This window comes from Bubalus kerabau, chromosome 5, assembly GCF_029407905.1.
Source record: "Bubalus kerabau isolate K-KA32 ecotype Philippines breed swamp buffalo chromosome 5, PCC_UOA_SB_1v2, whole genome shotgun sequence".
Lineage (NCBI taxonomy): Eukaryota > Metazoa > Chordata > Mammalia > Artiodactyla > Bovidae > Bubalus > Bubalus kerabau.
The window spans coordinates 108,926,223-108,952,014 of NC_073628.1; the positions used below are offsets into that span (position 1 = coordinate 108,926,223).

At 42.6% G+C, this 25,792-nt stretch overlaps 2 protein-coding genes across 6 annotated transcripts; both read right to left on the bottom strand.

Annotated features, from left to right (window-relative positions):
- Window positions 1-11,757: 11,757 nt before the first annotated feature.
- Window positions 11,758-19,795, bottom strand: LOC129653208 (PRAME family member 8-like). 4 transcript variants are annotated; one of them, XM_055582657.1, is made up of 4 exons: window positions 15,876-19,795; window positions 14,655-14,953; window positions 13,641-14,198; window positions 11,758-12,648 (listed from the first exon to the last, which is right to left on the bottom strand). In XM_055582657.1, the coding sequence occupies exons 2-4, from the start codon at window positions 14,939-14,941 to the stop codon at window positions 12,084-12,086; spliced, it is 1,410 nt and encodes a 469-aa protein (XP_055438632.1). In that variant the 5' UTR covers window positions 14,942-14,953; window positions 15,876-19,795; the 3' UTR covers window positions 11,758-12,083. The 4 variants fall into 4 exon arrangements, with proteins under 4 accessions (XP_055438632.1, XP_055438628.1, XP_055438631.1 ...); XM_055582653.1 differs by having other exon boundaries at window positions 14,655-14,956; XM_055582656.1 differs by having other exon boundaries at window positions 14,655-14,970.
- Window positions 19,796-19,936: 141 nt separating this feature from the next.
- LOC129653207 (PRAME family member 8-like) lies at window positions 19,937-25,010 on the bottom strand. 2 transcript variants are annotated; one of them, XM_055582651.1, is made up of 4 exons: window positions 24,883-25,010; window positions 23,405-23,724; window positions 22,407-22,979; window positions 19,937-20,763 (listed from the first exon to the last, which is right to left on the bottom strand). In XM_055582651.1, the coding sequence occupies exons 2-4, from the start codon at window positions 23,689-23,691 to the stop codon at window positions 20,190-20,192; spliced, it is 1,434 nt and encodes a 477-aa protein (XP_055438626.1). In that variant the 5' UTR covers window positions 23,692-23,724; window positions 24,883-25,010; the 3' UTR covers window positions 19,937-20,189. The 2 variants fall into 2 exon arrangements, with proteins under 2 accessions (XP_055438626.1, XP_055438627.1); XM_055582652.1 differs by lacking the exon at window positions 24,883-25,010 and adding an exon at window positions 24,666-24,848.
- Between the last annotated feature and the right edge of the window lie 782 nt (window positions 25,011-25,792).

Below are 25,792 nucleotides of genomic sequence, written 5' to 3' on the forward strand. Positions count from 1 at the left end.
ATTCTGGGAATTCAAGACAACCTCTGAAAAATCTATCATTATAGTTCACAATGATAGACTTAAAAAGGAAAAGTATGATTCCCTCAAAAATTCAGAAGTTTTTTAGAAATCAAATCTTATTTTTTAATTAAAAAATTCTTGGAAAATGAAATGTCATAAACTAAAAAGTCACATTAAACATCAGATACAGTGTAGAAACTTTAGCTATCTTCCTACGAGGTTTGAAATAAGATAAAAATCTTTGTGGGCAGCTGTGCTCACCACTATGTGACCAGTGCTGCCCAAACCCTCAGTATCTTTGGATTCAAAGACAGCTATGGTATTATGGTCAGTAGCAGAGACTCCAGAGCCAGACTGACTAATTTAGGTTCGAAACCAGCTCAGTCCTCTTTGCCTATGTGACCTTGTGTGTGTGTGCTCAGTCATGTCCTACTCTTTGCGACCCCATGGATTGTAGCCTTCCAGGCTCCTCTGTCCATGAGATTTTCCAGGCAAGAATATTGGTCTGGGTTGCCATTTCCTCATCCAAGAGAGCTTCCTGACCTAAGGTTCGAGCCCACGTCTCCTGCATTGGCAGAAGGATTCTTTACCACTGCGCCACCTGGGAAGCCCTTTGTGACCTTGTACACACTTGCTTAATCTCTCTGTGCTTCAGTTCACTCACTTGTTCAATGGGGTAATAACAATGTCTACCTTAGAGAATTACAATGGTGTTTGCCATAACAACTAATATTGCTATCATCATTATTAAATTTTAAAAATGTTACCAATTGAAAAAGTAAGTAAAGAAGGTCTATAATTTAGATAATTATAGGTGTACCAGGATTTCCCTGTTGTTCTGGAAGTATTAATAATAATAGCACTTTTGTTCACTCTCCAAAGTGTTTCTGGGTTGGGCAGTTAATTGTAGTATCAAGCTGTCTATAGCACTATGTACTATGCCGTGTATATGAATTCAGTTCAGTTCAGTCACTCAGTTGTGTCCAAGTCTTTGTGACCCCATGGACTGCAGCACACCAGGCCTCCCTGTCCATCACCAACTCCCAGAGTTTACTCAAGCTCATGTCCATTGAGTCAGTGATGCCATCCAACCATCTCATCCTCTGTCATCCCCTTCTCCTCCTGTCCTCAATCTTTCCCAGCATCAGGGTCTTTTCAAATGAGTCAGCTCTTCGCATCAGGTGGCCAAAGTATTGGAGTTTCAGCTTCAACATCAGTCCTTTCAATGATCACCCAGGACTGATTTCCTTTAGGATGGACTGGTTGGATCTGCTTGCAGTCCAAGGGACTCTCAAGAGTCTTCTCCAACACCACAGTGCAAAAGCATCAATTCTTCAGCCCTCAGTGTTCTTTACAGTCCAACTCTCACATCCATACATGACTACTGGAAAAACCATAGCCTTGACTAGATGGACCTTTGTTTGCAAAGTAATGTCTCTGCTTTTTAATATGCTGTCTAGGTTGGTCATAACTTTCCAGACTCACAAAAAATGATACTACATATTTTATAAGGATACGTGCAAATTTAAGGCTAGGTCACATGGTAGAATAGTTATCTATGGTGGGGAAGGGAGTGGAAGTGAATAAGGGGAATAAAAGGGAATTTATACAGTTGTATATATATATACCTGCAAATGAGGGCCTCTTGTGGACCAATTATGACAGTGAGCCATGAATGAAGAATCTAGAATAGTCCAATTCTGAAAGATGGAGAAGGAGGAAAGGGAGGGAAAAGAAGAAATAAAAGAGAAATAAGAGAGAAGAAGCAAAATATGAAATTAGTGTCTTTAGTGGGATGAATTGGGATATTGTGATTGACATATACACTATTGATTGTTGTTGTTCAGTCACTAAGTCTGAATGTCACCAACTCCCAAGGGCAAAAATGAACATTTGGGAGTGTGGAAATATGCTGTGCTTGATTGTGTTGCTGGTTTCAGAGGTGAATACATTTGTCAAAACTTATCAAATTGTAGACTTTAAGATGGTAACGATAACCCTGTATACCAGACAGCAAAAGAGACACAGATGTATAAAACAGTCTTTTGGACACTGTGGGAGAAGGCGAGGGTGGGATGATTTGGGAGAATGGCATTGAAACATGTATATTATCAGTCATATGTGAAAAGAATCGCCATTCCAGGTTTGATGCATGATACAATATGCTCAGGGCTGGTGCACTGGGACGACCTAGAGGGATGGGATGGGGAGGGAGGTGGGAGGGAACACATGTACACCCATGGCTGATTCATGTCAGTGTATGGCAAAAACAATACAATATTGTAAAGTAATTAGCCTCCAATTAAAATAAATTTATATTAAAAAACTGTAGACTTTAAATGTGTGTAGTTCCCTATCAATAAATTATAACATAATAAATCTATATGAATCAATATGAATAAATCTCAAAAACAAAATCTTGGCCAAAAAATGCACATGGAAAAGGATATATAGAGTGTACTATGTCACTTCAGTCAAGTCCAACTCTTAGTGACCCTATGAACTATAAGCTCACCAGCCTTCTCTGTCCATTGGATTCTCCAGGCAAGAATACTGGAGTGGGTTGCTGTGCTCTTCTCCAGAGGGGCAGGGATTCCTGACCCAGGGATCAAACCCATATCTCTTATGTCTCCTGCATTGGCAGACAGGTTCTTTACCACTAGCGCCACCTGGGAAACCCAACATAAAGTGTCACATTTATGTAAATTTTACCAGCATCTGAAATTAAATGCTACTTATGGAAAAATTAATTTGAAAACACTGAGTTGGCCAAAAAGTTTGTTTTTTCCCTAACATCTTATAATTAAAACGTGCATAATAATAGTATATGACAAGTTTAAAATAATGGTTATCTTAGGAAGGGAGGGAGAGACAGAGGTTCAAGGATAGGGGAGAATTCCCCAGAAAGAGTCATCTGTATCTATAATATTATAATGGACTTACAAATAGCAAATACGGGAGAAGGTGTGGGGAAAAGGGAATTGCCCTACACTGTTGATGGGAATGTAAATTTGTGCAGTCACTGTGAAAAACAGTATAGAGTCTCCTCAAAAAACTAAAAATAGAGTTGTTATATGATCCAGCAATCTCACTCCTGGGCATATAGCTGGACAATACTCTCATTCAAAAAGATACATGTACCCCTATGTTCATAGCATCACTATTCACAATAGTCAAGACACAAAAACAACCTAAATGTCCATTGACAAATGAATGGATATAGAAGATGTAGTGTATTTATATGATGGAATACTACTCAAACATAAAAAAAGAAGGAAATAATGCCATTTGCAGCAACTTGGATGGACCTAGATATTATCACACTAAGTGAAGTAAGTCAGAAAGAGTAAGACATATTTCATATGATATCATTTATATGTGGAATCTAAAATATAGCATAAATGAAATTCTCTGTGAAACAGAAACAGACTCACAAACATAAAGCACAGACTTGTGGTTTCCAAGGGGGCGTGGGGTGAGGGAGGGACGGATTGAGAGTTTGGGATTAGCAGATGCAAACTATTATAAATAGAATGGATAAACAACAAGGTTCTATTGTATAGCACAGGGAACTATATTAAATATCCTGTAATCAACCATAATGGAAAAAATATGAAAAAGAATATATATGTATAAAAATATTGTAATAGGCTTAAACATTTTAAATGAATATGGCAAAATGTTGATTCAGAAGTGTAAAACTGGGTGTGAGTACCTATGTATTTTTATTTTATATTACTCAGCAAACTTCTCCATGTATTTGAGAAATAGAAAAAACTGTGAATATGTGAAATATAAAGACATGGAGATAAGGAATGTTGAGACCTCTTTAGAAAAGATTTGCTATCAAGGAAAAGAAATGAAACAAGAGATGGAGGATGCTATGAAGTCAAGTGAGGTTTTTCTTTTCTTTTGTTTTGCTTCTTTTTTGAACTGAAGATAGTGGAGAGCCTGTCATAAGTTGATGAAAATGATAGCTTGAGGACGAAATGAATGATTCAGGAGAGATGGGGCTAAATACAGGGAAAAAAACATTGCAAAACCAAAGATAAGCTTTGGTGAGTATAAGGATTTTTTTACTCTGAGATTGATAGGAACCAAAAAATTGGAACAATATAAATTTACATAAACAGGTAAAGGGTCAAATTGTGGACCATTCTTATTCTGAAATCCTGTAGCCCTGCTAATACAAATGAGGACAGAGGTTTAAAGACCTGGCTTTAAAAAATTTTTTTAAAGGAAGACGATCAAAGCTACTTGAAAACACTTTTTCTATAAGAGAAGATGAAACCAGACATTTCCACATGCACATATAAATGTACAGAAAGTCAGGGAAAAGTCTCAGGAGATACACTAAATAGAACCCTCTGGAGAGGGGCCTGGGATGAGGAGGAAGTTCATGAAGAATCTTGTTCTGTCTATATTATTGGGATGTTTTGTGTTGAGAATATTTTCCTGTATTACTTGGCCAAAACCAGCAAAAGCGAGGAAAACAAATGGAAGTTTTTCTCCTTGTACAGTTTATAGGTACAAATGTATTGACCACAGAAGCACAAGTGCTATTTCTTCCATATCCAACTTACTTAAACTATTAGTAGCCAACTAACAATGAGCTTCCCCAAATTTACTTTTTAGTGAACGATAATATTTGGCTATAAACTGATGATAAAGATTTCCATGAATCATGAAGCAGTAAGCATTTACTGCCACAACAGAGTCTGTATTCAGCTATGGGACCACAGGGTGATACAGACATGGTCCCTGCCCTATGGGAAAATCTCTGTCTAACAGGTGAGATTGAAAGGAAAAATAAAAACAAAACTGTAACCCATGCCCTTATCCAGAGATCTCACTCCTTGATATCCACCCAAATGAGCTGAAATCTTAAGTCTATACCAAACATGCACACAGAGGCTTAGGGCAGCTTTATTCATAATTACCAAATCTTGCAAGCAACCAAGATGTCCTTCAAGAGGTGAATGAATAAGCTGCAATATATACAGAATATGAAAAGACATGGAGGAAACTTAAATGTCTATTACTAAGTGAAAGAAGTCAATCTGAAAAGGCTACTTACTGTATGATTCCAATTATATTATATTTTGGGAAAGGTGAAATTCTGGGGACAGCAAAAAGATCAGTGGTTGCCAGGGCTGGTGGGAGGGAGGGATGAGTAGCCAGAGGCAAGAGGGGGTCCGGGCAGTGAAACTGCTCTGTATGATATTACAATGACAGATACATGTTATTAAACATTTGACCAAACTCAAGGAGTACGCAACACCAAGAGGGAACTTTAATGTAAACTGTGGACTTTTGTGTGATATGATGTGTCATTGTAGGTTCATCAGTTATCACAATTACCAACCCAGTGGGGGTTGTTGATAGTGGGTGAGGCTGTGTGTTTGGTGGGGGCAGGAGGTAAATGGAAATTCTCTGTGATTTCTGCTTGACTTACTGTGAACATAAATCTGCTCTAAAAAGTAGTCTATTCAAAAAATATATATATAATTGAAATCTAGTTCTAAAATTTTATTATTCTAAATATTTTTAAGAAACTAATTCTTGTTCATTGACTTTTAACATTAAAGTCTCATTTGTTTTGAGGCTCCAAACCAAGTTAAATATTTTTAAAAATATCTACATGCATTCTTTAAAAGTACTATATGTACTTTATACTTTTAAAAGAATATTTACATTTTTAATATTATATATAAGTCACAGTGCAAATATTTATATTCAAATAACATTTACATAATGTCAGATTAAAAAAAAAGTACTGAACCATACAGTCCTGCTTGCCAAATTGCTTAGTATCTTTTGACCTGATCTACCAGCAGATGGCAGAGGAGACTTGAGGCTCAGAATGTCTATCACTAGCGATGACTCCAGCCTCTCTTATGCCCATCCCTCGCCCTCCCTGCATTGGCTGCTGAAGCAGCTGGAGAGACTCCTGATACACTGATGCACTGCGCTTGTGTGCTCAGCTGTGCTTCAGTCTTTGCAATCCCGTGCGCTGTAGCCCGTCAGATTCCTCTGTCCATGGAATTTTTCAGGCAAGAATACTGGAGTAGGTTGCCATTTTCTACTCCAGGGATCTTCCTGACCCAGAGATCGAACTCCCATCTCCTGCATTTCCTACATTGGCAGGCAGATTCTTAACCACTGTGAAACCTGAGTTATTGTTGTTCAGTCACTCAGTTGTGTCTGACTCTTTGCAACACCATGGACTGCAGTGTGCCAGGCTTCCCTGCCCTTCACTATTTTCCAGAGTTTGCTTATGTCCATTGAGTGGGTGTTGTTGTTGTTCTGTCATTCAGTCATGTCCGACTGTTTGTAACCCCATGGACTGCAGCACACCAGGTTTATCTGTTGTTCACCATCTCCCAGAGCTTGCTCAGACTCATGTTCAATTGAGTCAGTGATGCCATCCAACCATCTCATCCTATGTCATTCCCTTCTCCTCCTGCCTTCAATCTTTCCCAGCATCAGAGTCTTTTCTAATGAGTTGGCTCTTGCATCAGATGGCCAAAGTATTGGAACTTCAGCTTCAGCATCAGTCCTTCCAATGAATATTCAGGGTTGATTTCCATTAGGACTGACTGGTTTGGTCTCCTTGCAGTTCAAGGGACTCTCAAGAGTCTTCTCCAACATCACAGTACAAAAGCATCAATTCTTTGGTGTTCAGCCTTCTTTATGGTCCAACTCTCACATCCAAAAATGACTACTGGAAAAACCAGAACTTTGACCAGATGGACCTTTGTTGGCAATGTCTCTGCTTTTTAATATGCTAAGTTGGTCATAGCTTTTCTTCCAATGAGCAAGGGATTTTTAATTTCACCATTCACAGTGATTTAGGAGCCCAAGAAATAAAGTCTGTCACTGTTTCCATTGTTTCCACATCTATTTGTCATAAGGTGATGGGACGGGATGCCATGATCTTAGTTTTTTGAATGTTGAGTTTTAAGCCAGTTTTTTCAATCTCCTCTTTCACCTTTATCAAGAGGCTCTTTAATTCCTCTTCACTTTCTTCCATAAGGGTGGTATCATCTGCATATCTGAGGTTATTGATATTTCTCCCAGCAGTCTTGATTTCAGCTTGTGCTTCATTCAGTCTGGCATATCCCATGATGTATTCTGCATATAAGTTAAATAAGCAAGGTGGCAATATACAGCCTTGACGTACTCCTTTTCCAACTTGGAACCAGTCTGTTGTTTAATGTCCAGTTCTAACTGTTGCCTCTTGACCTGCATACAGATTTCTCAGAAATATTTCTCAAAAATTCTGAGAAATACCAGGTCAGGTGGTCTGGTATTCTCATCTCTTTAAGAATTTTCCATAGTTTGTTGTGATCCACGCAGTAAAAGGCTTTAGCATAGTCAATGAAACTGAAGTAGGTGTTTTCCTGGAATTCTCTTGTTTTTTCTATGATTCAACAGAAGTTGGCAATTTGATTTCTAGTTCCTCTGCCTTTTCTAAATCCAGCTTGGACATCTGTAAGTTCTCAGTTCATGTACTGTTGAAGTATAGCTTGAAGGATTTTAAGAATGACCTTGCTAGCAAGTGAAGAGTGCAATTGTGTGGTAGTTTGAACAGTCTTTGGCATTGCCTTCTTTGGGATCGGAATGAAAACTGACCTTTTCCAGTCCTGTGGCCACTGCTGAGTTTTCCAAATTTGCTGGCATATTGAGTGCAACACTTTCACAGCACCATCTTTTAGGATTTGAAACAACTCAGCTGGAATTACATTACCTCCACTAGCTTTGTTTATAGAGATGCTTCCTAAGTTCCACTTGACTTCACACTCCAGGATTTCTGGCTCCAGGTGAGTGATCACACTATCGTGGTTATCTAGGTCATTAAGATCTTTTTTGTATAGTTCTTCTGTGTATTCTTGCCATCTCTTCTTTTTTTTTTTTTTTTTTAATTTTATTTTATTTTTAAACTTAACATAACTGTATTAGATTTGCCAAATATCAAAATGAATCCGCCACAGGTACACATGTGTTCCCCATCCTGAACCCTCCTCCCTCCTCCCTCCCCATTCCATCCCTCTGGGTCGTCCCAGTGCACCAGCCCCAAGCATCCAGTATCGTGCATCGAACCTGGACTGGCAACTCATTTCATACATGATATTTTACATGTTTCAATGCCATTCTCCCAAATCTTCCCACCCTCTCCCTCTCCCACAGAGTCCATAAGACTGTTCTATACATCAGTGTCTCTTTTGCTGTCTCGTACACAGGGTTATTGTTACCATCTTTCTAAATTCCATATATATGCGTTAGTATACTGTATTGGTGTTTTTCTTTCTGGCTTACTTCACTCTGTATAATAGGCTCCAGTTTCATCCACCTCATTAGAACTGATTCAAATGTATTCTTTTTAATGGCTGAATAATACTCCATTGTGTATATGTACCACAGCTTTCTTATCCATTCATCTGCTGATGGACATCTAGGTTGCTTCCATGTCCTGGCTATTATAAACAGTGCTGCGATGAACATTGGGGTACTCGTATCTCTTTCCCTTCTGGTTTCCTCAGTGTGTATGCCCAGAAGTGGGATTGCTGGATCATAAGGCATGTCTATTTCCAGTTTTTTAAGGAATCTCCACACTGTTCTCCATAGTGGCTGTACTAGTTTGCATTCCCACCAACAGTGTAAGAGGGTTCCCTTTTCTCCACACCCTCTCCAGCATTTATTACTTGTAGGCTTTTGGATCGCAGCCATTCTGACTGGTGTGAAATGGTACCTCATCGTGGTTTTGATTTGCATTTCTCTGATAATGAGTGATGTTGAGCATCTTTTCATGTGTTTGTTAGCCATCTGTATGTCTTCTTTGGAGAAATGTCTATTTAGTTCTTTGGCCCATTTTTTGATTGGGTCATTTATTTTTCTGGAGTTGAGCTGTAGGAGTTGCTTGTATATCCTCGAGATTAGTTGTTTGTCAGTTGCTTCATTTGCTATTATCTTCTCCCATTCTGAAGGCTGTCTTTTCACCTTGCTAATAGTTTCCTTTGATGTGCAGAAGCTTTTAAGGTTAATTAGGTCCCATTTGTTTATTTTTGCTTTTATTTCCAATATTCTGGGAGGTGGGTCATAGAGGATCCTGCTGTGATGTATGTCAGAGAGTGTTTTGCCTATGTTCTCCTCTAGGAGTTTTATAGTTTCTGGTCTTACGTTTAGATCTTTAATCCATTTTGAGTTTATTTTTGTGTATGGTGTTAGAAAGTGTTCTAGTTTCATTCTTTTACAAGTGGTTGACCAGAGTTCCCAGCACCACTTGTTAAAGAGATTGTCTTTAATCCATTGTATATTCTTGCCTCCTTTGTCGAAGATAAGGTGTCCATATTGCCATCTCTTCTTAATATCTTCTGCTGGGTGGCATCACCTGGGTGGCCACATGTAAAAACTGAGACCCACTTCAGGTCCAGGGCTTGTTCTTGCGGTCTTATAAGCAATAAAGTGTAGGCTAGAGGGATGAAGAGTCCTGGGGGTGTATACTAGGAGGGAAAAAGAAAGAAAAGACTCATTTATTGAACTTTTACTATATGCCAGATCCAGTGCTAAGCCCTCAAGTGCATCATCTCATGGGATTCTACAAATATCCCATAAGGTGGGTGTCCAACATTATTATCATTTCATGGAGAAACTGAGGTTCTTGCCTAAGGTTCTGTCACCCCTATATCATGTCCCCCTCTGAGCCAATTACACCAATCCCTGAAGCCCCAACAGGAAGCCTTCTTATGAGTGCCCTTTGTTTAGGGTCAGTGAGATGCATAGATTTTTTGTGTGGACATTGGTTCTTGTAAAGGCATACCCAGATCACTAGTAAACCTTTAATTCTGGGTGTGTTTGGGAGAGTGTTTCTGGAAAAGAAGAGCATTGGAATCAGTAGACTGAGTAAAGAGATTTACTCTCACCAACATTGGTGGGCATCATCCAGTCCTGGGGGTCTGAATGAAACAAGAAGACAAATTCTCTCTTGTCTTCTTACCCAGGAACATTAGAGCTTCTGTCTTGAGCCTCGATACTCTGAAACTTAAAACAGTGGTCCCCTTGATTCTCAGGTCTTCAGCCTCAGACTTGGAATAACACTATCAGCTTAACTGATTTTCAATCTTAATCCGCAGTCTGAGTTATAACACTGGCTTTGCTTGTTCTCTAGCTTACAGACAGCAGATTGTGGGACTTCTCAGCATCTGTAACCATGAAAGCCTGTTCCCATAATAAATCTCCTCTAATATATCCCTATATATGCACGTTGCCCTGGAAACATGAATTTAAACTACTCAGATTCATTTACACACAGATCCTTTTAAGAATAAATATAGTTCTGCAGGATCTGAAGTTGGTGGAATCCAAGGATGTGGAAATGAGAGTATGGAGGGCAGACTGCAAGTTATATGGGGATTTTTGACTGAGCAGGGCAACCCTGACTACCATGTTGTTACTACAATGATCAATTGTACCCTATTGGTTGGCTTCCCTGGTGGCTCAGACAAAGAATCTGCCTGCAATGCAGAAGACCCAGGTTCCATCCCTGGGTCAGAAAGATCCCCTGGAGAAGAGAAATCATGTACCAATCTGAGAGCTGGACCATAAAGACAACTCAGCACCAAAGAATTGATGCTTTGAACTGTGGTGTTGGAGAAGACTCAAGAGTTCCTTGGACTGCAAGGAGATCAAATCAGTCAATCCTAAAAGAAATCAACCATGAATATTCACTGGAAGGATTGATGCTGAAGCTGAAGCTCCAATAATTTGGCCAGCTGATGTGAAGAGCTGACTCACTGGAAAAGACCCTAATGCTGAGAAGATTGAGGGCAGGAGGAGAAGGGAATGACAGAGGATGAGATGGTTGGATGGCTTCACCAACTCAGTTTGAGCAAACTCTGGGAGATAATCAAGGATGGAGAAACCTGGTATGCTGCAATTCATGGGGCTGCAAAGAGTTGGATATGACTCAGCAACTGAAGAACAAAAACAAACCTATTGGCTATACTGTGTCTTACCACAGGCAAGGAGGTCACATATATCCATGGGTGTTTTGTTATACATCCTGATTATCTGATGGCAAAACATGCTATTCTAATCTTCCCTGACGGTGAGAAACAGGTGTTATGGGAATTTTGTAAATCTCTCATTGACATGATCTACCCTCTAAAGGATATAAATTTTTACATGTGGCATAGAAATACTAGAACTATGTTAAATGCCTATACTATTTTAGCATTTTGCTAAAATGAATTTGAATGTGCACAACTAGATTAATTCAAGAAGGACCACTACCCAGCCATGGCAGGCATGGTTTAGTGAGATCCAGAGTCTCCAGATTATTCACAGTTTGGACTACCCCTCCCAGAACTGGAGGGTTTGCCTTATATATAGTCAAACCCTTTCTCAGCAACACAAAAGCCAGGAACTAAGACTTATGGACCCACCAGGAGAACCATGAGGACTGCTCATGTCCAGGGTCATGACCTGCATCAGCAGTGAGGACCCTGGCAAGAGCTCTTCACTCCACTAGTTCATTGGCCACTGAGTATGTTCCCCTTTGTGTGTATTAACTCAATGAACAGACACAGAAATAAGCAAAGAGGGATGAGATGCCCCCAGATAGAATAAAGAACTTGCAGAAATAGTAAGGTTTCAGATCATAGACAACTCCATGCCTTTTAAAATTTTATCAGTATCTGGAAATCCCCAAGATATAAACTGAGAAAACAGGATAATACTTCATGCAGGATAGCAGTAGGTTTACACTAGGGGTCTTTTTATTTCTGACCATTTCTTTACAATCATCCACCAGAGATAACTTTAACTTATGCTTCTCAAGCTGAAATCCCTCTAAAGTCATTTAGGTTCACATTTATAACTCTGTGGGACACATGTTCCTGAAAGTCACATTAGCTCTCCAGGTCAACATTTTCCTTCTGCACCTTCACTGGCTCACTTTTCCTTTTCTCATTCACACGAGCAGATGTCTGAAACCATGGGTCTGGTTTCCCTTTATGATGTACCTGTGACATAGATTTCAACTTCCAAGTGCCCAGAAGAAAGCTTTTGATAGGTGCACCCAACTAGGCAGGGATGTATTCAATAATTTCTAAATGAGAGTATTTGTCGTAGTCATAGGAAGCAAAGAAGATGGAGTTAAGCCAGATGGTCCTGGGATGTCCCAAGTCTCTCAGAATCTCCATAAGTTCAGCTCGAAGCTGGGCAAGTCTCTCTTCTAAAAGAACTGCCTGAGAGCTGTTACTCTCCAGAGGGGCTGGGTAAAACTCTTGACTTAACCTGGGCAGCCCTGAGGTGTGACGCAGCAGCTTCTCCATAGCAGCCATGGAGAGGAGGTTCCCACACATGCTGATGGACCTGAGCTGGGAGCAGTGGCTCAGGGCAGGCAGGATGGCCTCGATTTGGGAGTCCATGATCTCACACTGATTTAAGTCCAATACCTGGAGGGTATCTGCAACTCGCTCCAGCAGAACCTGAAGGAGCTCAGGACTAAAGTCAGCCAGGGTGATACCACTCAGATCCAGGCCTTTTAGCTGACTGATTCTTGGGCACTGGGACAGGTGGGTCAAGTCTGAGTCTGTAAGGAGGCAGTGAGTTATCGTGAGGTTATCCAAGGGGCTCATCAGACACCTGTGAAGAAAGGGCAATTAGGTCTGAGAAACAGGGGAGGCAGGTGACCTCCAGGTAAGAAACAAGTGATTTGCCCAAGGCCAGGGTCATTCTGACCATCAAATAAAGGTCAATATCCAACATGCCCAGTCTCATTTTAGCCTGAGTTCTTTCACCTTCACTGTGTGACTGAATGAAGTACACAGAACCTTGATATCTCTCTTTCTTAATCTGTCAAGCAGGGTGTAACATACTCTACTTCCTTATGAGGGTGAATGAACATAATGGAATATCCAGAACCTGCTCAGAGGGAGAGCCTGACATCACATCTAAATCAAGTGCAGGCATCTCTGAGCGTTAGTACTGGGAGAGAAGGCAAAAGATACTTTCATCTCAGGCTTTCTTCTGTCTGTGCTTGGGCTCAGGCACTCATATCTCAGGCTTGGTGAGGTACCTGGGTTACATGAATAAAAAAAACAACTTGGGTAATTTCCCACAATATCAACTGAGGTTTCCGGTCTGTAGGGGCTCATTTATGTCCCTGTGTCATCTGCAAATGATCTACCACTTTCTACTGTCCCTTTGGCTCATTATCATCATCTCCAGAACCATGCATTTCTCATATATTAAATATCTTATCTGAAGCGCAAAACAACATTTTAGGGACAGGGAATTTGAGAGAGGCTCATTGTGGCCACAGACTTGCAGAGCACAGAGCTTCCGTTTAGAAATGCTCAGGTCCCTCCTCAAGACCCTTTCCACTTGTTTTCCTAAGTTATCTGGACATAGATCTCTCCTCCTAAAGTAGAAACCTCAAACTGTTCTTTGGTAGATTCCAATCCCCTAGTTCCCTAGATTGGTGTCCCTTTCCAGTGCCTCTATCCATTTGTTCCTCGACCTTGACTTGGGTAGCTGTGTGTTACCACACTTCAGGGTAGAGCATAAAATAAGACAGTGCACTTGACATTGCAGAGTTGTGTTCACTGTTTCTCAACCAGTGGTGCCTCCCTCACCTGAGCATCTGGTCCAGGCGCCCTGACAGGAAGAAGGGAGATTCCAGAATGAGATCCCGGAGGTGGTGCAGCTTGAGGAACTGAGAGGTAAACTGGACAACAACATGCTGTTCCTGCTCTTCAGAGGCAGAAAGTATGAGTCTCTGCACGTTACTCATTTGGCCCAGGAGAGGAGCGAATGTGGCCAGGCTGGACAGATGCCAGTTCTGGTTGACTTCTACATCCTGGATACAGTCCAGCTGCACCATACTCAGGACCTTCATAATATTTTCCACAGGCATTCCAAAGATCTTCAGCTTCTTACAGCAGAGGTGTATGGAATCTTTTCTCTGTTTTGCCCACCTCATGAGGTAGGTGAGGAACTCATCCATGGCCCATTCCTTGAGGTTCATCTCTATGAACACCTCCAAGGGAGCCAAGGGCTGCTCTGTCCTTGACCTGTCCTCAGGAACTGGTGCCGTCAGTGAGCTTGAGTATATGTGGTCCATGTATCCAGACCACATGCTCCAGAAGTTCTGGCCAGTATTCCTTAAATCCAACACCTGCAGTTTGCACCTCCTGTGGGGAAACAGCAGATGGGCAGCAATGGTTTAAAATCCAAACTGAATGAAACCACAGTCTCAGAATATAGGCAACACTAAGACTTCTCACCTGAGTTTTTACTTCAGATTCCTGACATTACTTGCTGCCTTGCCCACTTCCTCTTCAGTAGGGATACTGCCTCACTTTCCTCTATCTCCTTTGCCCCTACATCCTTCCTGATTTTCTACTTCTACAATCCTTAAGAATCCCTGGGAAGAGGCTGGGACATGTTCTTTTAGGTTTCCCTGCATCTTAGACAGTCCTACACTTCCAGAAGGCATTTCCCAAAGAGGGCTCAGCAGTGGTCAAGGCCTCTGAAATTCATTGACATCATCAGAAGCCTCTGGTCCATCCCTTGGCCATTCACTCTATGACCCCAGCTGTCTCTTCAGGATGTCTAGTAACCTTCCAGGCTACCTGGATTAGACTCACCTGGGGCGCTCCTTCTGGGAAAGCAGGACATCAAGTCCATCCAGTACTGCTTGTAAGGTTATCAGATGAGGCAGCTCCATCAGGCCCCCCAGAGGCAGGCGGACGAATGGCCAGGAATACACCATGGTCTTCAGGGTCTTACTGTGACTCCCATAGAAGGCTTCCATGAAGAGTAGGGGGAAGAGCTCGATGGGCAGAAACTCCAAAGAACTCATGGCCAAGTCCTCATTCCTTAGCAGGCTCATAGCTGCCAGGTCCAGGAGTCTGGGTGGGGCCCAAAGACTCATTCTGATCTGACTCTGCTACAAAAGAAATCCTGTGAAAACTTCCAGAGAACAAGGCATTCTTCTCAGGCCAAGCAAGAACACACCTCTCTCTCCCACTCTTCAAAGGAATCTCAGGGCCAAGGTCACTGCCCTGGCAGTAGTGCAAGTGCCTGTTAGTCCCAATTACACTCTGGACTCAGTGAGAACAAAGCCATAGATCTACCCCTATGGGTACTAGAGCATGATCTCACAAGGAGCAAGAAGGGAGAAATCCAACCATTAGTCCATCCATTTCCATCCACTGCTTGGCTTAATCATGTGTCACTGGGAAGTGGGTACCATGAGTTAAAGGCTGAGCTTTATCTTTTTTGGGGGAAAATTTTTAATATATCACTTAGAGCCTTAAAACTATGGGAATAGGAGCATCATGTGGCCCAATATAGCCCACAGTTCACTGGGCTGGGAAAGGGTAAGAGATACCCCTAGAATGAATGATGTTTGTACTCAAACTAAACATTTTAAATTTTAAGAAATAAAATTTCAAAAAAAAGAGAAAAAAATTTTAAAAAGAAATGAAATTCCAAAGATGTTTTTTACTAAAAAGAGCATCTGCTTTGTTAAGACATTTAAAAAGAACCAATCAAATATTTGGGATTAAGTCAATACTACATTCAAGGTAAAACCAAAATCTTAAATCAGTATATATGAAAATAAATAATTTTTATTCATTTATTTTTATTTTTCAATTTTGGAAGCATGGCATGGGGTGTCTTAGTTCCCAGATCAGGAATGAACCTGCGATCCTGCAGTGATCCAATTCCAGGATCCCTAGGGAAGTCCCTAGTAAGCAGTTTTTAAAATTAATCTCTCCTTTCATCCTGATATGCCTGCCACCATTCAAGACCAGTTGACCATGGGTACAGTGAAGGTGTCTTTACTTGTATCTGTAACTTACCAGCTCTGTTGTGGTTGGCAGGCTGCTCACACCTCAGACTTGAGAATCCTGGTGGTGACTCTGGAACCCTGAAGATTCTGCATCTCGTTGGTGTCTAAGGCTTATATAGACCTTTCTAATCACATCTTCCTTCTTTCCAACAACTAACTGCCAATCAGAAAGTGATACCTGATTAGATTTCAGACTGTCTATTGGGTTAATCCTGATTGGGTCTTTGTTACCTTCAGAGGAACTGATTGAATCAGATTTCATTCAGGCAGGATAAAGAATGAGGGAGGGGTATTGGATTTCTTGATTCACCCACAAATATTGATTTGGCTTTACTAATATTAATAGTAATAGGCCTGGGTGTGAGACAGGAAAGGGGTTATCCTTTTGTGACAGAAAAAACAAAACTTTGAAGTACTGTTGTTTGGGGATCTTCAGCCATAAAAAAATTATCGAAATGTCCCAGAATTAAAATTGCTTTATGAAGACAGTAGTGTTGTTCCCAAAGGAAGCAAAATAAAAGTATCCACCTCTATCAATCATCACTCAGGTGTTATATTAGACAAGTGGAGATCAGGAATCTACTCAGAAAGTAAAGGGAAGTCCTTTTGGGGATGTGACTGGTATTCCAATCTTAAGTCAAACCATCTCTGAAGACATCAGGTCAAAATCACATTTGAGAAGTAAGAGTGAGGGCTGGGTAGTTGGATCTGGATGTCCCTAGAGGGACAATGTGAGTAACGCAAATAGTGTAAAATGTAGGTTTTTTGTTTTTTTGTTTTCCTTCTCTTGGGGAAGAAGGAAATTTAGAAGACTTTTCTCTGGGTTGTGTTTAGAAATTAAAAGGAGTGACTAAAAGGAAGCAGTATCATCTCTAAAGGGTTTCCTCTCCAAAAGTTGAGATCAGTACCATAAATTGAATGAAAAGATTGTTTTCACTTTAAAAATTTAAAATGAGAAATTGCAGAAGCCATGTAACTAAGAGTGTTATTAAGATGTGGGAGTCTATCTGAGCTGGAAAGCTTTGAGATATACATTTTTAAACATTCTTTCTTTACATATATAAGAATTACTGAGACAGGAAAGAGGCAAGGCACAACCTTTAAAAGAAGGACATGACATAAACTGATTAGAAACAACCAGGTCCAGGATGGTGGACTCAACTTGCACTTGCCCTTGATCCTCAGTATAGCTCATTGTAGCACAACCCAGCTGCCACAATGGTTATGAACATTAATGGTCAAAAAGTGGGCAGTGGTCCAATTCCTGAAAATCCCCACCCCTTCCCCAAGATGAAAGGGGCTTCCCTGGTGGCTCAGATGGTAAAAGAATCTGCCTGCAATGCAGGAGACCTGGGTTCGATCCCTGGGTCAGGAAGATCCCCTGGAGAAGGGAATGGCTACCCACTCAAGTGTTCTTGCCTGGAGAATTGCATGGACAGAGGAGCCTGGCAGACTGTAGTCCATGGGGTTGCAGAGTCAGACACAGCTGAGTGACTAATATTTTATTGCCCCAAGATAGCTGGAATACTCCCACTCATTAGCCTATAAAATTACCCGCCCCTATAAAAATTGACAAACCTGGTGCCTCTCTTGCTTTCCATGATGGCCCACTCTATCTCTATGGAGTGTGGGCCTTTATAAACCTTCTTTATCTTTACAAAGGTTCATTCTTGAATTCTTCCCTGCACGACACCAAAACCCACATGTGGCAGCCTTCCCAGAGACTCTTATGTGACCTGGGATCTGATCATTCTCCTGCACCCCTACTTTCATTCCTGCAACATTACTGCTTTGGAAAGGAGTTCAGTGAATGGAACACTTCATACCCAGTTGTTATTGTTTTAGTCAATAAGTTGAGTCAGGTTCTTTTGTAACCCCATGGACTGTAGCCCGTCAGGCTCCTCTGGCAATGGGATTTCCCAGGCAAGAATACTGGAGTGGGTTGCCATTGCCAACTCCAGGGGATCTTCCTGATGCAGGGATTGAACCTTTGTCTCCTGCATTGGCAGGCAGTCTCTTTACCACTGAGACACCAGGGAGAGACTTTAAAAATAGCATATGGAATGCTTTTAAGTTTCTGTTTAGAAAGTCTAACTAGTAAAATAAAAAAAACTGCCAAGTATGTGAGCGTCAGTAGCACACCAGCTCTGATGGGGTTGGGTTGGCAGGATGGTCAGACCTCAGACCCCTTGTAGAACCCAGGCAATGCTTCTATATTCCTTCTTTGGTGCCTGAGGCTTTTAGAGGACTTTCTAATCATTTCTTTCCCCTTCCAACAAGTAACTTCTGATTGGAAAGTGATACCAGGTTAGATTCCAGAATATCCAGATGGTTAATCCTTAAATTTGTCTTTCTCCAGATAGATTGAATCAGATTTTCATTTCAGGAAAGAGAAATAATTAGGTCAAAGGGGAAGTCAAAACACATTCCTGGATTCACCCCACAAACACTGATCGAGTTTTACTAATACTGGCAGTTGTAGCCCTGGGTGTGTCAAGGAAGGGATTAACCTGTGCCTGACACTGCATCAAAAAAGGAAAACCTGGAAGCATCATCTTTGGGGGATTCTTTGGCCATATTAAAACTATTCAAATGGCCTAGAAATAAAGCAGCTTCACAGGAACAGTGGTGCTGTCCCAAAGAAAACAAACTAAACTCCTTGTATCAAGTTGTTGTGCCAGTGTCATGTTGGAATAAGAGCAGATCAGGAGCCTATTCAGGGAGCAAGGACAGTCTCCCGGGGATATGGTTGGTCCTCCGGTTTAAGTCATGGCTTCTCTGATGGAGATCAGATCAAAGCCACAGTGAGAAGTGAGGGCGGGGTAGGGCAGCCTGGAGCTGGGCATTCCTACAGCAGCCCTATGAATGACTGAAGACAGTGTAAAATATGGATATATTGTTTTCCACTGACTTGGAGAGAGATTAAAAGACTTTTCTCTGGGTGAAAGTGAAAAGAAAGTGAAGTTGCTCAGTCGTGTCCAACTCTTTGTGACCCCATGGACTGTAGCCCACCAGGCTCCTCCATCCATGGAATTTTCCAGGCAAGAGTACTGGAGTGGGTTGCCATTTCCTTCTCCAGGGGATCTTCCCGACCCAGGGATCAAACCCGGGTGTCCCGAATTTTCTCAGGGTAAAGTCTAGAAACTAAAGGGTGCAGCCAAGAGGAACAGTGCCACCTTTGTTGGTGTTGCCTTTCATGAAGATGGGATCGGACTAGCAAACTCATTTGAAAGACTAAACCTAAGAATGTGAGCAGAGAGAGAGGTGACCAGTCCTGGAATATGAGACATTTCCAAGTCTGAGAGCCACTGATGGAGGTGCTGTGGGCTCTTGAGGAGCTTGGACCCAGGGAGAGAATTAAACATGAGTCAGTCACACACAACCTTGTCATCATCATGCCAACTGCTATCAGAAGTTATCTTCTAGCTCCTTCCCAGAAGGCAGATAGCCCCAGCCATTGTCCAGGGGCCTGAAATGTGGAACTATAATCTCATTAGCCGATTTCCAAGTAGTATGTGTGTATGTATGTGTGTGTATATATATATATATATATATAATGACAAACCTAGACAGTGTGTTGAAAAGCAGAGACACTACTCTGCTGACAAAAATTCACATAATCAAGGCTATGGTTTTTCCAGTGGTCATGTATGATTGTGAGACCCGGACCGTAAAGAAGGCAGAACACCAAAGAATTGATGGATTAGAACTGTGGTGCTAGAGAAGACTCCTGAAATTCACTTGGACAGCAAGGAGATCAAATCAGTCAATCTTACTGGGATCAATCCTGAATATTCACTGGAAGGACTGATGCTGAAGCTCCAATATTTTGGTCATTTTATGTGAACAGCTGACTCACTGGAAAAGTCCCTGACGCTGGGAAAGATTGAGGGCAGAAGAAGGCGTCAGAGGGTGAGATGGCTGGACGGCATCACCGATGCAATGAACATGAACTTGGGCAAACTTTAGGAGATGGTGAGGGACAGGGAGGCCTGGTGTTCTGCAGTCCATGGGGTTGAAGAGTTGGACACGACTGGGCGACTGAACAACAACAATCCAGGGACAATTGCAACATGTGAATCTCAAGTTCAAATCCACCTAAATAAATTTAGGTTCCTATTTATGACTCTACAGGACACATGTCCACAAGCATTGCATTACTGGGGAGACTACATTTCTCCCTGCAATCCTGCTCCCCTGTAGGATCACCTTTCTTTTTCACATTCACATTGAGTAGATGTCTGAAACCATATGTCTGTTTTCCCTTCACGATGTATCTTGTCCAAGATTTCAGTTTCCAAGTGCTCAGTAGAGAGCTTGGGATCTAGGCTGGAATGTTACCGCCATATATGATGGGCTCAGGATGATAGAATGTGTTATCTCCACAGTGTGGACAGGGGGTGAAGCAAATCCAGATGGTCCTGGGGCATCCTAAGTCCTTCAGAATCTCAAGCAGTTCAGTCCGACACTGGGCAAGTCTCCCAGGTTGGAGGATCCCCTGAGAGCTGAAACTCTCCTGAAGGACAGGGTACAGCTCTCGACTTAAACTGGGCAGCTCAGAGGTATGTCGCAGCATCTTCTCCATGATGGCCATGGAGAGGAGGTTCCCACGCAGACTGAAGGATGTGAGCTGGAAGCAGTGGCCCAGGGCAGGCAAGATGGCCTCGAGGTGGGAGTCCCTGATCCCAGATTGCTCTAAGTATAGCTCTTGGAGGGTGGCTGAAACTTTCTCCAGCAGAGCTGGGAGGAGCTCAGGACTAGAGTAGGTCATGGTGACCCCACTCAGATTCAGGCTCTTTAGCTGACTGATGTTCAGGCTCTGGGACAGATGGGTCAAGTCTGAATCTCTAAGGAGGCAGTGAGTTATTGAAAGGTTGTCCAAGGGCTTCATCAGGCACCTGAGGAGAAACAGAGACATTAGGTCTTAGAAACTTGAGGTGAAAACTGACCACAAGTTGAGAGACAAGTGATCTGCCCAAGCCCAGATTTGGTATGATGATCTGATAAGGATTGAAACCCAGAATGGCCAGTCTTATTGTAGCCAGAGTCATTTACCCTTCTGTGTGACTGGGTCAAGTACATAGAGTCTTGAAAACTCTCATTAGGCAAGCAGAGAAAAACTTACTCCACTTCTGTCTGAGGATGAATGAAGATAATGGGATGCACTAGGACAAGTTCAGAGGAGAGCCTGATACCTTGTTTCAATTGAGAGTGGGTATCACTAAAATTTAATAGTAAGAGATATACTTAAAATGCTTCCAATCCATGCTTCCTTCACACATGCTTTGGCCCCAGGTACCCATCTCAGGCAGGTGAGGCTTTTGTGTGACATGCATAGAGGACCAACCTGGACAAGATCCCACAACATCCACTGAGGATGCCAGTCTGCACAGGCTCACTTACATCCCTGCTTTATCTGCAAACCATCTACTAATTTTTATGATCCCTTTGATCCCTACTCTATTACCATCATCTCCAGAGTCATGCATTTCCCATATATTAATAAGCTTATCTGAGGCTTCCCAGGTGGCACTACTGGTAAAGATTTGGCCTGCCAATCCAGGAGACATAAAAGACAGGGGTTTTATTCCTGGGTCAGGAAGATCTCCTGGAGGAGTGCATGGCTACCAACTCCAGTATTCTTGCCTGGAAAATCCCATGGAAAGGGAAGCCTGATGGGCTACAGTCCATAGGATTACAGAGAACTGGGCATGATTGAGTGACTTAGCATACACACATGGAGAAAAAAATCGACCTTTATAGATGGGGAATTAGGCTCATTGTGGTCACAAAACCAGTGAGCATGGAGCTTCTGTTTAAAATGCTCATGACTGATGGAATTTTTCATCTTCAACGCTCCATTCCCTTAATTATTTTCAAGTCACCTAAGCTATTGTTGTTCAATTGCCCGGTCATGTCTGACTCTTTGTAATCCCATGGACTGCAGCATGCCAAGGCCTCTCTGTCTCTCACCATCTCCTGAAGTTTGCCCAAGTTTCTGTTCAATGAGTCAGTGATGCCATTTAGCCATCTCATCCTCTAACACCCTCTTCTGCTTCTGCCCTCAATCTTTCCCATCATCAGGGACTTTTCCAATGAGTCAGCTGTACGCATCAGATGACCAAAATACTGGAGTTTCAATTTCAGCATCAGCCCTTCCAACAAGTATTCAGGATTGATTTTCATTAAGATTGACTGGTTTAATTTCTTTGCTTTCCAAAGGACTCTCAGGAGTCTTCTCCAGTACCACAGTTCAAATGCATTCATTCTTGGTGTTCTGCCTTCTTTATGGCCCAGCTCTCACAATCATATGACCACTGGGAAGACCATAGTCTTGAGTATGTGCACCTCTGTGGCCAAGGGATGTCTCTGCTTTTTAAACACTGTCTAGGTTTGTTATAACTTTCCTTTCAAGAAGCAAATATCTTCTGATTTCATGGGGGCAGTCACCATCTGAAGTGATTTTAGAGCCCAGGAAGAGGAAATCTGTCACTACTTCCAGCTTTTCCCCTCTATTTGCTGGTCAGTGGTACACACTCACCTGAGCATCTGGTCCAGGCAGCCTTCAAGGTAGAAAGGGGATTCCAGATGGAGATCCTGGAGGTGGTGCAGCCTCAGGAACTGAGAAGTAATTTTGACAATGTGCTGCTCATCCCACTCCTCAGGATCAGGCAGATGGATGTGGGAGACAAACAGTTTCTGCACATTGCTCATCTGGCCCAGGAGAGGAGCAATCATGGCCAGAGTGGACAGATGCCAGGTGCAATTCACATGTAACTCCTGGATACAGTCCAGCTGCACCATGCTCAGGACCTTCATAATATTATCCATGGGAAATGAAACAATTTTCAGCTTCTTACAGCACAAGTGTATGAAAGGGTCTCTCTGCTCTATCCACTTTAGGAGGTAAGTGAGGAATTCATTCATGGTTCTTTCCTTGAGGTGAAGTTCTGTGAACACCTCGAAGGGAGCCAAGGGCTTCTCGATCCTTGACCCATCCTCAGCCATTGGTACCATTGATGAGCTTGAGGACACATGGACACTGGATCCAGACCACATTCTCCAGAAGTCCTGGCCAATATTCCTTAAATCCAGCACACGCAGTTTGCACTTCCTGTGGGGAATCAGCAGATTGGCAGCTATAGTTTTTAGATTCACACAAAATTAGGCAACACTCTGACTTTGCACCTCAGCTTTTACTTCACATTCCTGACATCACCTTCTTCCTTGCCCTCTTCCCTCTCTGCCTCACATCCCTCCATCTCCTTTCCCTTGCCATTTCCCCTAACTTTCTACTCTAGTGCCCTTAGGCATCCCTGAGAGGAGGCTGGGCATGTACTTTCACATTTCCTTGCATTTTAGGCACACCTGCACTGCTAGAAGGCATTCAGCAAAGTGAACTCAGCAATGACCAAGTCTCTGTTTCTTCACTGGCATCATCAGAAGCCACTGGTCCATCCATTTGTCATTTACTCTCCTGCTGTTACCTGTCTCTTCAGGACTGCCCACATCTTACCAGGTTACATGCATCTGACTCACCTTGGACGATCCTTCTGTGTGAGCAGGACATCGAGTCCATCCAGCACTGCTTGTAAGGTTCCCAGATGAGGTGTCTGCATCAGGCCCCCAAGAGGCAGGCGGACAAAGGGCCAGGCTTGCACCAAGGCCTTTAAGGTCTTTCTGTGTCTTCCACAGAATGCTTCCATGAAGAGTGGGGGGAAGAGCTCAATGGGCAGATGCTCCAGAGTAGAAATGGTCAAGGCCTCATCAGTTAGTAGGCTCTTTCCTGCCAGGTTCAGGAGTCTCAGGGGGTTCTGGATACTCATCCTGAATCTGCTCCTAAAGGAATCCTGTAAGAACTTGGAGAGAAGAAGGCATCTTTCTCAGGTAAGCATGAACACCCCTTCATCTGTCTCCCCACTCTTCAGAGGAACCAACTCAGAGTGGAAATCTCTGCTCTTGCAGTTGTGGAATAGCCTCAGTTTTTCACAGTTTTACTCTGGGCTCAGTGAGGAAAAAGCCATAGCTCTGCCCCTATGGGCACCAAAACAAGCATCTCATAAGGACCAAGGAGGAAGAAACCCAACCACTAGCCCATCCATTTCCATTCACTGTTGTGCTCAATTTATGTTGCACTGGGAAGTGGATTCCAGGAGCCTGAAAGGTGAATATTTTCAGGGGGAAACCTTTCAGACACTCACTTAGGGTCTTGTGGCTTCAATGGTAAAGAATCTGCCTGTAGTGCGGGAGACCTGGGTTCGATCCCTGGGTTAGGAAGATACCTTGGAGAAGGAAAGGCTACCTACCCCAGTATTTTGGCCTGGAGAATTCCATGGACTGTATAGTCCCTGGGGTTGCAAAGAGTTGGACACGACTGAATGACTTTCACTTTCGGGCCTTAAAACTATGGGAATAGAGCATCATGAAACCCACTGCAGTCTCCAACCTCAGCTTCCACAGTTAACGGGCTTGGAAAAAGGCAGCAGATACCCCTAAAAGTGAATGCCATTTGCACAAACTATTTTTAATGTCAAGAAATAAAATTCCAAATAATTAGATGTTTTCATTACATAAAATCTAGTTGGTTAAGATATTTTTAAATGCCATAAAGGAAAGCATAGATCAAGATATTTGGGGCTAAGGAAAAATTACACTTAGAGACTAAATGATACATCTGAAAAGAAAGAGGAAAATCTCCCTGACATCCATTGCTGCTTGCCACCAATGGAAACCTCACCATCAAGATGAGGGTTTCCTTTGCTGAGGGCTTCCCAGGTGGTGCTAGCGGTAAAGAACTCACCTGTCAATGAGGAGACATAAGAGACTGAGGTTTGATCCCTGGGTTGGGAAGATCATCTGAAGGAGGGCATGGCAAGCCACTCCAGTATTCTTGAGTGGAGAATCCCATGAACAGAGATGCCTGGTGGGCTACAGTCCATAGCATCTCAAAGAGTCGGACACTGACTTAGTCGGAAGTGACTTAACACGCATGTCCTTTGCTGAGGTCTGTAACTTACCAGCTCTGCTGTAGTTGGCAGGGTACTCAGAGGTCAGATCTGGTGGAGAAGCCAGGCAGTGACTCCAGAGGAAGAAGTTTCTGCACCTCTTCTTTGATGCTTCAGCTTTTTATAGGCCTTTCTAATTATGTATTCCCCCATCCAACTACGATCATCCAATAGGGAACGTGATGACTGATTAGATTTCTGAATGTCCATCAGGTAAATCCTGATTGGATCTTTGCCTATAATCAGATGAATTGATTGAATCAGATATTCATTCAGGAGGGATACATGGGGGGAGGGGTGTCAAAGACTCAATCATTGATTCATTCCAGGAACACTGATTGGGTTTAACTAATAGGGTCATTGATGGAGGCTTCTCGGGTGGTGCAGTGGTAAAGAATTTGCCAAGCAGGAGATCTTAGAAACCCGGGTTCCATCCCTGGGTTGGGAAGATCTCCTGGAGAAGAAAATGACAACCCACTCCAGTATTCTTGCCTGGGAAATCCCAAGGACAATGGAGCCTGGTAGGCTACTCTCCATGAGGTCCCAAAGAGTCGGACATGACTAAGCATGGCACACACACACCCTCCACACACAATGGGGTCAGTTATGACCATGGGTGTGAGACAGGGAAGCCATTAATGTTTCCTGAGATTGGACATTAAAACAAAATTTGAAAGCACCATTGTTTTGGAATCTTTTGACAGATCAGTGTAATCAAGTTCAGTTCAGTTCAGTTCAGTCGCTCAGTTGTGTCCGACTCTTTACGACCCCATGAATCGCAGCATGCCAGGCCTCCCTGTCCATCACCAACTCCCGGAGTTCACTCAGACTCACGTCCATCGAGTCAGTGATGCCATCCAGCCATCTCATCCTCTGTCGTCCCCTTCTCCTCCTGCCCCCAATCCCTCCCAGCATCAGAGTC

Coding starts and splice junctions, on each gene's coding strand:
- LOC129653208 (XM_055582657.1), bottom strand. CDS start 14,941: ATGAGTCTTTGGGCCCCACCCAGACTCCTGGACCTGGCAGCTATGAGC. Junction 14,199..14,654: donor TCCCAGAAGGAGCGCCCCAG/GTGAGTCTAATC, acceptor GTTTCCCCACAG/GAGGTGCAAACTGCAGGTGT. Junction 12,649..13,640: donor CGCCTGGACCAGATGCTCAG/GTGAGGGAGGCA, acceptor CTTTCTTCACAG/GTGTCTGATGAGCCCCTTGG.
- LOC129653207 (XM_055582651.1), bottom strand. CDS start 23,691: ATGAGTATCCAGAACCCCCTGAGACTCCTGAACCTGGCAGGAAAGAGC. Junction 22,980..23,404: donor ACACAGAAGGATCGTCCAAG/GTGAGTCAGATG, acceptor GATTCCCCACAG/GAAGTGCAAACTGCGTGTGC. Junction 20,764..22,406: donor TGCCTGGACCAGATGCTCAG/GTGAGTGTGTAC, acceptor GTTTCTCCTCAG/GTGCCTGATGAAGCCCTTGG.